Below are 11,803 nucleotides of genomic sequence, written 5' to 3'. Positions count from 1 at the left end.
TTATTATGCAAACATTAATATACACTAGACAAGTCAAGTTTCGACGTGTCTATTATAAGGCAATTATAAATAAATTAAAAATTAAAAATAAAGACGTTATAAACTCTTAAAGTAATGGGCATGTCTTTTATTTACGTCAGAAAGATGTCGTGTAAAGAAACACTTACTCCAGTTGTCTTCTGTCGGTAATATTAATTATTTTCCTTTCATGTACTTCTTCGTAAATTTCAAAATAAGTGCTCCATCTCGTGCAATACTTTTGTTGTCTTGTCTTCTAATATTGCTTTTGATGATTGTTATGTCTACACGTTATCATGAAAACACATTTTATGTATCATGCACAATAATATGAGTAACTCAATTAACAATAATTTCAATTAGGTGTAAAAGCAAATATTAAGATTTATATTTAGATGTAAAAGTAAACATCCTAATAAAAGTTTCAAACTCAAATAGTTTTAAATTATGAAAGTTTAATGAATTAGTGTAACATCTTGTAAATTCTTCGCATGCGTGTAGATTTAGATATGGTGATTTCTAATTGCACACAAGTGTTGATGTCAATTTCCAAGTGTGGGAAGTATATTGGATGTGGATTAAGGTCGTAAGGAACCTTTTAGCACTGGGTTGAGTTCAAAGCTTCCATATTGATTAAGATTTTGCTTAAGATCATGTAAGGTTCAACTTCACACAAGCATGTCTCTTAGAATATGAAGAATTATATATTTCATTAACCATCAAATTAAAAATCTTGACTATTATTCCCAACTCCACTGACCGTTCGTAAATTCAAATTTGAAGTTAAAAGCTATGATCATTTTTAAGAGACACTCCTATCTGAAATTTCTAGTTTCATGTACTATGTGTCAAAGTACGTCTCGTGGTTTGATAGAACGATCCATACTTTGACCCATGAAATGATTTAGAGAGTCCCAAATCCACCTAGGCAACCACGAATTAGACCACGATTCGTGGTATCAAAGTACGAGTCGTACACTGACTCATCGTCACTATTTTCAGACATTTTTCAAACGTATTTTCAAGAGTATTTTAGACCCTATTATCCAATCCCACTATGTTTTGGCTTACAAAAATCATAAATATCATATTTTAAGTCAATTCTCTCATCTTTCTAGTCAAACACCTAGGATTTTGTTCGAGCAAGTCCATCAAGAGTGATGTGTGGATATTTGACAGCACATTTGATGCTTTTAACTACGAATAATTGTGAGTTCTGAAGCAATGCCAATATCTTTTGATAGTTTTTCTATTGTGTTAGACAAGAAATTAGTTGAGGCGAGAAAAAAAAAAGCAAAATGGAGCTAAGTATTTCTAAAGAAAAGCTTTGACGGACCGCTAGACCTGTGACGAGCCCTCAGATGAAATGTCACACCTCCAGGAATACTACAACTCTCTAAACTTGTGCGATGATGAAGGCTACACACCGCAGGACTTTGACAGGACGTCATATGCAATGTCATACTTATAGAATCTTAAACACTTTCTAGAGATAAGACGAGAGCCGAGGCGACGGACCGCCACACCTGTGACGGGTCGTCAAATGCGGCGTCAAACGAGACTCGAGATGTTTGCTTTCTATTTTTGAATTTTAAATTATTAGAACTATAAATTGTAACACCTCGGAAATTGGAAAGTCAAGTTGAAAAAGGCAAAGTGCAATTTTTGCGCTAAGGTAGTGGTCCACGAGACTAACCTATGGATCGCAGGAAGTCCTACAGTCCGTAGGAAGGCAATTGTAGACTTCGACACCAAGTTGAATTTTGAAACTTCAAGTTTCTAAAGTTTAACCTATGACTTGACAGAACGAGCCATGCAATTGGATGAGTCGTAGATGGCCTTCGTAGAAAGGATTTAGAGATTTGATTTTGGGCCTTAGGTCTACAAAATGTGCATATAAATTGAGACGGAGGAAGTATGTGTTAATTGACTTTTAGCCAAATTGCCGCGAAGACACTCGAACATCCTATTATAGACCCGTTTTCCTTCTTTTTTTGCACAGATTCAAATCAAAACCCTAATTTCAACAAATCTTCAATTTCCCCAAATTCAATTTCATATCTCACAAATCTGTGATTTTCTAGCGTTTTCTTCATCAAATCCATAAGCTTAATACTATCAGTAATGGGTGAATTGAACATGCAAGAGATGCCATTACCAGCTCTGTTCGAGCACGCTAAAAAAATCCATGATTTGGCTTCGGAATCGAGCGTTGATCAAGTACTACAATTTTATGTATTTCTGAGAAATTATGCTGAAAGATTTGATTTTTTTTTTTATTGTTGATTGAATTTGTGTTTGTTTTGGTTGTTGATTTTGTAGGGAATATCGAGGAAAGGTTGTGAGATTTTGAGAGTGTGTGAAGAAATGATTGGGAAATTAGGGTTGTTTTCGCTTAATGAGACTAAAGATGATATTAGCACAGCAAATCTCAAGTATATTCTGGTAAGTGTTAGTATTAGCACAAGTATTACTATGTGTTATTTCTTGTGCTTCGGGTTATTCTTTTTTTTTTTTGATTTGCACCGGGTGTCCGAGTCTCTTTGAGCCCCGACTAATCCCGGGGGTGCACAGGCCCTCGGCAAGGAGTTTCCCGCAAGTGCACCACGGTTAATTCAGGTTTTACCCAGTCCGATGGCCCTCAGAAATTGTTTGCACCCAGTGGGTTTCGAACTTGAGACCTTGAAAGGGAGCAAACCCCAAGGCTCAAGTCAATTGCCAGCAGGCTCAAGTCAATTTCTTGTGCTTCGGGTTATTTGGTTGTTATTGTTCCTTTTCTCTGAATGATATTTAATTCTTACCTTATTATTACTATGTCCTCTTTGATTCTGTATTTTCCTTTTCTATTGGATTTGTTATGCCGGTTACTTGCGCCGAGTGTCTTTAGGAAACAACCTCTCTATGTTCAGGAGGTAGGTGTAAGGTTTGCTACACTCTACCGTTCCCAAACTCCACTTGTGGGATTACACTACGTGGGTATGGTGTTGTTATTGTTGTAAGTTATGATAAGTACTTGCTAGTAATGTTAGTTTTGCATTTTTTCTAAACTTTTGATACTTAAGTAATAAGTACTACTCCATTTGTTCCAATTTGACATAATATAGTTTTAATGAACGCCAAATTCAATAAAGAAATGAACTACTTTTTAAATTTGTGGTCTTAAACACATCATAATGTTTGTGTTGGGTTGTATCAATTGCATAAGAGCCACCCACCACTGCCCTTCGTGGCCTGGATGGTGACACCGGTATTGTAGTGTGCCCGAGACTAGAGATGGTCTAGCGCACAACAGTTGAGGACGACGATACAAAGTGTGGTGGTCTGTTATGATCCTATTGTAAGGTTAAATGGAGAGCTGATGTGAAGCTTATATAACCTTGGGATCTCCCACCTAAATAGCTAGCTTTTGGGGTGTGATTTTCATAGGTTGTATCAGTCTGTGTCACAAAAAAACTTTTGTAACTTGTGTCAATATGCCATACCAATTATGTGGTTATAAAAGCTTCTCGTTAGGATAAAACAAGAAGTGTGAAGTCTTTTTTTTTTTCAAATTTAGAAGTGTCTCATTTTATTTTTTTAGAATGGACTAAAAAGTAAAATGTGTCACACATAAATTGGAACAAAAGGAGTAATAATAGAACTTCCTTAATGAAGCCTTGTTCTAGTGTTTATAAGTTAAATTAAGGTGACAATGTTGTTGAGAAGTGGCATATTCAAATCTCATATTTTGATAGTGCTAGCTGATGTTACCTTTTATCCAACGTTAGGATCTTGTCCTACATTTTTATCTGAACTTAATATTTCCATTATTCCAATTTGACAGTGTGTTTTTCTTTTTTTAAAAGACCCAAATATTGTCCACCTTCCAACAACAACATACCACAAGTGGGGTATGGGGAGGGTGGGGTGTACGCAAGCCTTACCCCCCTACATTGCTGAGGTAGAAAGTCTGTTTTTGGTTGACCCTCAGCTCAAATGTCCACCTTCCATAAATGGAAATATTGTAAACCTCCATAAAATAGTTATGCTGGACCAACCTTTTGCTATTCTTTTATACATGTATCAAGTCAAACGAAGATGTTTATGCTTTGAAATGGAGGAGTATAGAAATGGAGAATGCAACAGCAAATTTGCAGTATTTGTTTTGCAGTTTGGTGGAAAATGACTAGTTTCGGTAATAATTGACCTTTTTTATCAGCAGGAAAAGCTAGTGCTTTAACTTTTCTGGTAATTACATTTGGTTTTTGCCTAGACATATAATGTTTGTCAGGAAAATTAAATAAATAGCTAGCTCACTCAGCTGTGGTCATTCTTTGTTGAAGATATTCTAGGTTGCTGTTGTAGTATTTATCAACGTAATAGTCATTTCCCACTAAACTACACAATAAATACTGCCCAATCATCTGACTTGAATACTTGCTGTGGTCATTTCATGTTATCAGTTACTGTGAGAACGAGGATGATGGGTGGGTGCCTGGGGTGGAAACTATATGGAGTATGGACTAATCTAAAACTTTTCCGCAACTTCATTGCTGTCATAGAGGTTAAGAGACCTTGTAGCTCATCGCAGGTCTTTGGTTTAACACTTTTCAGAGGGTTGGCAGGCTGTCAGCTTAAGCATTTTGTCATGCTGGGGTTACTGTGATTTTCTTCCATAGCCATTCAAAAATACTTGACTGCCACATCTTTTTTTTTAAAATCAGTACTTCACTGCTACATCTTTCATCACCATCACCAAGAACAGTCTCATTCCATTTATTGCAATTTTCTTCCACAGCCAAAGAACATACTTCACCACACCCTCCTCATCACCATCACTAATCTCCTTTTTTTCATCCCTTTTTTCTCTCTACTAGCTGTTAGCGTCACATCCTCGATCACTTCCATTGCCTCTGTAAACAGCATCTCTTGTTTCCTCTTGTACTTGATATGCGTGCTACCATTGTCCATAAAAATTCTAGTAAACTTGTGATTGCAAGGGAATCAGCTTGGTGTTTCGGCACTACTCATAACCTGAATGGATTTCTCATTGGTCAGGGCTGGGAATTGATTCCATCAAGTTATTTTAGGGGGTAGTAGTTGCGTTTGCGTTTTCGTCCACTATTTTTGATGTAGGTCCATGCTATCATCAGTAGCATGAGCACCTATTATAATCCACTAATGTCAAGCTTGATGTTCTTGCTTTATCCATTTCTAGTTTTAGTTTGTTTTCACAATTGAATTAGAATTTCCTTGATCCTGTTTTGGTACTCACAACGGGTATTATATTTCATTATTTCAGGTCCCTTATTATCTAGCAGAGTTAACAGAAAAAATTGCAGAAGATGATAGGATAGAAGTACTCAAGGCGTCACAAGCTAAGCTAAAGGTAAAGACTATTACGGGCTTAAGCTATGTAATAGATTGTGTTTTAAGAGGGATAAACAAAACCTATTGGTTATTCATATCTTCTCATTTTTATTGGTCAATATTTCTAGGAGTTCATTTCATTTTGTGAGACAATGGAACTTGTTCCTGAAGACGAGATAGAGACATCTACCCAAGGTGGATCTAGTTCTTCTGTAGATCGTAGAGCTAAGAAGGTAGGCTGGACTTCATGGTTTAATTGTTGTGTACAACTTTTATATTTAACGCTTGGAATCTTATCGCCCTCAATCTTAGATTCCTTCAATTTTTAATGAGATTGTTACTAAGTACATTATGTTATTTTAGATTGCTCGTTTCAAACGTCAAAGAGCTGCCGAGTCAAAACTACTTGAATTAAAGGAGCGGAGAGAGCGTCGTGGACGATCGACTAAAGCAGCTGCATTGTCAAGTCCTGTGGAAACTGGAGAAGATGACATGTTTGATGATGACGGTGAAGAAGAAAGGGAGGTGAGTTAATTTCCCCAGTTGTGGCATGGGCATTAGCATAAACTTCTTTTTTTCCGTCTTTTTCTTTTTCTGGTGCTGCAACTTTTATGGCACTTAATTGGCTGTCATCCTTATCATTCGAGGAATTAGTCAAAAGATTTTATATGCTGGTCATTAAATAAATGAGCTAATATAAGTTATAAAAGAAATTAGCGATTCTGCTGACGATGCTGGCAAGCATGCAGTTGCTGCAATGTTCTTGTAGAGGTCCACAGTCAAGTTCACGACATTGGAGCTTACGTTCAGTGGATAGGCACTCACTATTTGTTTTTATTTGTCCACACGAAATGTTGACCGTCACCCTTTGAACCTATCATAAGGATTTGCACTGACATCAATGGCAAAGGAGCTTTCCATTTTGGATATGATTTTATTGGAAGAATCTCGATTTTGCTTATTAGATGCTATTTGATTTCTTGGATTGAACTATATGTTTCCTCTACGATATACATAGCCTGATTCAAATGCAAAATTTGCTATCGCTTCTTTCAAGTTATTTCCAATCTCAAGTTTTGGCTTCTATATCTCATTTTGAGTAAAGGTCTGATTCTTCAAAACCATTATACATTGCAGGCATGGCTTACAACTATTTCCCTGGCCCTTTGTAAGGTTTGCCAAGATCTCCTATACTCATTTGAGTTGAATCTTTATTTATTTCCTGTGCTTGGTACCTTATCTTCGTAGTTATCAAATCACTTCCCTGCAGGCCTTTGATTTGCTTGAAATGCTGAAGAAAGAGGAAGAAATACTATCTGCTGTCAGGGAGAAGCAGCTTCAGGTACTATTTAAACTCAGTTAGTTGATTTGGCTTCTTTTCTGTGCTAATTTGTCATTCGGTTCTGGTAGCCTTTGATTATGGTAATTGCTATTTGAACTTGTGCGTTCAATCTTTAATTCTCTCTCCCTTTAATGAGTTCATTTGAGCCAGTGATTTCCGCCCCAGTACAGAGGGGGTTGCTCTAGTCCTTCCCGCAAGACTACCTAAAAGATCAGCATTAAATTGCAATACCTCTCTTCTTCAACTCCCTGAACCTGTTACTCCATATCTTAAAGACAGCTTTTGTATCATTGCTCTCGAGGTTGTGCTTTTGCTTCAACACATAACTTTACTTCTTTTGTAGGATGGGGAGAAAGAATTTTCTCAGCTAATACTTGACGAACGCACCCAAAAAGCAGAATCTTGGCATCGTGATGCTGCTACACGAGCTCGCTATACAAAACCTGCAGCACCTATCACCTGTGCCACTTTTGCACAAGATGTCATAGAAGGGAGGGCCAAGGTTTCACAGGCGCATGACCATAAACACCAGCCTTTACTTTTTGGACCTGCAAGTCTTGTTGGTATGAACCCTACAACTGAACGGCAAAGGATAGCCGCCCAGGTCTTTCAGCCTCATTATAGGTACGCGTACACATAATCTCTTGAATTACAAAGTTGATATATTTACTCCATTTTAGATTTGTATGCCCCATAATAGGTCCCATTCTTCTACTCTTACCCGAAAGTCAATGACTATTCATAGCTATTACCTTGACACCAAAAAAGAGTTCGACCCAATGCATTATTTTTGTCCTAGTTGATCCTGATTCGACATTAGAAGTATATTGATTTCCCCCCAATAACCGAATACTTTAGCCTCAAAGAACTAGTTTTCTAATCTTCATTCATATGTTATAGTTTGCCAACGATGAGCATTGAAGAAGCTGGGCTAACGGAGATGAATATGATGAACGAATGGCAAGAAAGGAATGTTAAGCTCATGGAAGAAGCAACTTCTTCATGGTACAATGACGGTCCCAAGACGAGGCCAAATGAAGATGATGAAGAAGATGATAATGATGACGCCGCCCAAGAAAAGGCAAGAGCATGGGATGACTGGAAAGATGACAACCCTCGTGGCGCTGGCAACAAGAAGCTAACTCCTTGTGGTTAGAAGCAATTGCATCAGATTCTAAGAACTCCAATCAATAACCTTTTTTAGCACCTAATTTATAACTCAATTGACATGCTACACCAGTTTGCCATTCAGTTGGAAACCATTTTATTCTTGTTTCTATGTGTTGCAATTTTTGTGTAATGTCTAAGGTAAGGTAATGTATTATAAAGTGATTTTTATTTTAAAATTGGTAATGGCACTTTCTCTAGTAAAAGAGGTGAGTAGTACCACATTTTAAATATTGACCTTGTTTGAAAAAATTGCAAAAATAGACTACAATAACATACTCAGTGTAATGCTTTTATCAGGTTGCGTTGTCACAACTCTTGACGATCGCCATCAAATTGGGTATCGAATCTTGACGGAAGGAGGTAGAGCGTAGAGTATTTTCTTATTATGTACTTCTTTTCGGCTAAGTCTTTTTTCTTTTCTTTTCTGGCTAGCTCTAGCCCTAATAGAGGTCCTAGACTAGACTACAAGGGCTAGCGTCCAAGGATCTGTTAGATTGTTGATCTCACTTGAGCACTCGATGTCACAAATAGCAATAAGAAAGGGTAGGGTTAAGGATTACTCACGTCACGGGTCCAACGAGCTCAACTTTCACTGAAAAGAGAGGCTAGGTCTCAAGTTCATCAAATTGAGTATCAGATCTTGACAATTTTGATTAATTGTCGTAAACTTGTTGAGTCATGTCTTTGCTTTTTTGATTGATTTATATCGGTCTAAATCAACTTAAAGTGACTCTTAATTTGATATTGAACCTTCTAATAACAATTTCAATAATTTTAATGGTTAGATTTAATCTAATTTTTTTACGATAGGATTTGGTGTAACAAGAAACAATTACTATATCTTGAAAATATGGTAAGAAGAGGTATTTAATATCACTACTTATTAATTTGTTCCAATAAATCGTTTAAACTAATGTTTTAATTAAACACATTTATAGTAAATAATACTTCCTTAATTTACTTGCCAAGGAATTAGCAGATTGCATTCCTTAAATAAAACTCCCCTTGACTAGTGTATATTTTAATCGTATTGATATGCAAAAAATTATAATTAGTACTTTTTGTATAGTTTTTTAATATCTAAATTTTTTGTTTAAAATATCGAAAGTTTAAAATTTTGAAAAACTCATTTTTTAAAACAAATTATACTAGCTTTTGACACTATCAATTTAATATGATAAAAGTCATTCAGTCAAAAAAACACTTGGAGTATTATTTTCTTTTTGAAGAAAACATCTTAAAAATTTGATAAATCGATATTTAATGGCTATTATTTAAACTTTATTCACTCTTAAGTAATACAAGAAAATCAAATCGTCTTCTCTAATAATTTTTCCAACTTTTTAACATTAATATAAAAAAATGAATTTTACCACATTTTTTTTCTAAATCAAATACAAAATAATTATTTTTATGTCCTATTTTGTTTTTAAAAAAATTTCATACCCCACTAATCAATCACTAACGGGACGTGACGCTATAAAATCCAATCCACTTTCGAAAAAATGCCTTCAATTCCGGGTTCCCGCCTTAACCACGATTTTTTCAAAATTTTTACCCAACTCCCCAAAAAAAACTCTCCATATATATTTATTCTCCTCTTAATATCTCATGCTTTTCGTATTCCCCACCCTCTAACCCCTTACCCAGCAATGTCGAGCAAACGGAAAGTTTCTCCGGCGGAATTATCGGAGTCTTCTAAACGACATGCAGTAGAAGTAGTGGAAAGCGTGGATATAGCTGTGGATGAAGTAGTTGAAGGTTATCGGGACGATGATGAGTTTGTAGAGGATGAGGAAATTGTAGCCGATAGTTTGAACGGTGAATCGTTTGATCAGAAAGAGGTGAGAAGAGTTGTTGTGCAGGCTAATGAGGAGCAAGAGTGTGCGTTTTACGGCGAAACTGTGCCGGAGAGTGAAGCTAGGGAGAAATGGCCTCATCGATATATTATAAAGGTTTGCTTTACATTGCACTATACTGTTCTGTATTACTACCTACGTTTCACAAATAATGGTCCAGTTTAACTTGACACGAAGTTTTAAGAAAATAAAGATTTTTTTTGAATTTTGTGATTCTAAATTAAAGTTATGTCAAATGTACAAAATTGTCCTTTAATCTTGTGACCTTAAAACATGTTATATGTAAAGTTGAAATTAAAATATTACTAAAAAAAGAAAGATATCATTCTTTTTGAAATAGACTAAAAAGTAAAGGAGTTCATTCTTTTTGAAATGGAGATAATAATATATTTTTTTTTTGCCTAATTTTTTTTATGTGACATATTTTTCCTTGTGAATGAGCTTAAAGTGCAATTAACCTCTAAAACAATGCTTCAACACTTTGCCTTGCTTAATGTGCGCTTTGGTGTTGTTATCATATTTTTCCTTGTGAATGAGTATTTCTTGTATATGCTATGTTAAATCATTGATGTTTTACTTTATGGTTAAAACAATTATTTTTTTTGTCCTTATATTTGTTATTCATGTTTATAATTATTAATTTTGAACTTGAACTGTTCTGGATAATGAAATTAGGGAGAATTGGCCTCATCGATACATTATAAAGTTTTGCACTGCACAATATTGTATGACACTACTTTGCTTAATGTGTGATTTAGTGCTGTCATCGACATAGTTTTCCTTGTGAATGAGCATTTTTTGAAGAGGAAATACTAAATCATTGATATTTTGCTATGTTTTTGTTTGTATATTTGTTGTTCATGTTTATATATATACTAGGTAATTTACCTGCGCTTCGCGCGAACATAAATAATCTTTGAAACTTTTGAACAGCCTTTCCAATAATCGACTGTTATAAGAAAAAAAAAAATTTTAGTAGGTTTTAAGAACATTTCAACAGAAATTAAATGATTTGACATTATTACATATCTCAAGAATTTTAAATATATAAATGAATGATTAAAAATATCTTGATATCTAATCTATTTTTATCTTTTACATAATTTATCATAATATATGTTTGATGATATAATTTTCTTTTTAAAACTGAGTGATGTTTTATGTAGCGATTAAACATATATTTTTCTATTTTTGTACATGAAAAATATAGAACTGATAATTTTATGGTTAAAATAACTCTTTGTTAAAAACAAATTATATATAGTTTTCGATAATCAATATTAGTTATAAATAAGTTAAGACCGTTAAAAAATGTACACCACAACAACATAAATAATTTTTTTAGAGACAATTTACTTGTATGAGGACAAACGTTCATCACTTTTCGTTATTGTTACATTGTTACTCTAACAAAATTTATAAGAACGAGAAAAATAAATTTGAAACAACAGCAAAATAATATTGTTGATCCTTTTAAAAAATTCATTCTTCATTAAACTGCTGCTTTGAAGGCCCTTCTAGATGCTTCATCAATGCAACTTTATGATTTTTTCAGAAATATGTATGCATAGTTATTATATTATGAAAGTACAAGAAGATAAAAATGTTGGATTCTAGACTTATGTTAAAGAAATATTCTTGAACATTAAACAATTAAAAATGAGTTTAACCTAGATAACTCAAATGCTCAGCAATGACTTGGGACATGAAGGACAACAAATTTATGTTAATAGACATATGTTTTGTAGCTTAAGATATTACTTTTATTTAGAGCAGATTTTGTTTCATATTCTTCAAATTAAGCTTGCTGAAAATAGTCATAAACTCCACACCAAAAATATTTAGTAGAGCTGAATGAGAAGGAAAAAAGAAAAACATTAAAAGGACGAAAGCTTTGTCCAAGTGAGATCATATACATAGCAACCGAAAAATAATCAATACAATTTTAAGGAGACAACAAAACAGCTAGGAAAAACACTACATTAAAGGGAGTAAACTATGAGATATCCAATGATGATAACAAATCATTCTAACCAGAAAAGTTCTCATGTTTTAAAATAACATA

General features: G+C 34.5%; 2 protein-coding genes across 2 annotated transcripts in view; both read left to right on the top strand.

Moving 5' to 3' along the window:
* Positions 1–1,971: 1,971 nt before the first annotated feature.
* LOC102580983 (PP2A regulatory subunit TAP46) lies at positions 1,972–8,082 on the top strand. The gene is made up of 9 exons (XM_006354106.2): positions 1,972–2,238; positions 2,341–2,463; positions 5,300–5,386; positions 5,496–5,600; positions 5,731–5,892; positions 6,505–6,540; positions 6,638–6,709; positions 7,053–7,333; positions 7,610–8,082. Exons 1-9 carry the CDS (start codon positions 2,143–2,145, stop codon positions 7,863–7,865), a joined length of 1,218 nt encoding a protein of 405 aa, XP_006354168.1. The 5' UTR covers positions 1,972–2,142; the 3' UTR covers positions 7,866–8,082.
* Positions 8,083–9,500: 1,418 nt separating this feature from the next.
* The window catches only part of LOC102580641 (DNA (cytosine-5)-methyltransferase 1), an 11,631-nt gene continuing 9,328 nt past the window's right edge, over positions 9,501–11,803 (top strand). Inside the window, exon 1 of the mRNA XM_006354105.2 lies at positions 9,501–9,834. Coding sequence (XP_006354167.1) covers positions 9,532–9,834 — 303 coding nt within the window. The 5' untranslated portion in view covers positions 9,501–9,531. The remainder of the gene's footprint in view (positions 9,835–11,803) is intronic.

This window comes from Solanum tuberosum, unplaced genomic scaffold, assembly GCF_000226075.1.
Source record: "Solanum tuberosum cultivar DM 1-3 516 R44 unplaced genomic scaffold, SolTub_3.0 scf00172, whole genome shotgun sequence".
Classification (NCBI taxonomy): Eukaryota; Viridiplantae; Streptophyta; class Magnoliopsida; order Solanales; family Solanaceae; genus Solanum; species Solanum tuberosum.
Note: the sequence above shows the minus strand (reverse complement) of the source record. Positions and strands in the feature narration are given on the sequence as shown.

Excerpts from the sequence above, each read along its gene's own strand:
- LOC102580983 (XM_006354106.2), top strand. The coding sequence starts at position 2,143 with ATGGGTGAATTGAACATGCAAGAGATGCCATTACCAGCTCTGTTCGAG. Across the intron at positions 2,464-5,299 it reads CAAATCTCAAGTATATTCTG|GTCCCTTATTATCTAGCAGA; the intron begins GTAAGTGTTAGT and ends TCATTATTTCAG. Across the intron at positions 7,334-7,609 it reads GTCTTTCAGCCTCATTATAG|TTTGCCAACGATGAGCATTG; the intron begins GTACGCGTACAC and ends CATATGTTATAG.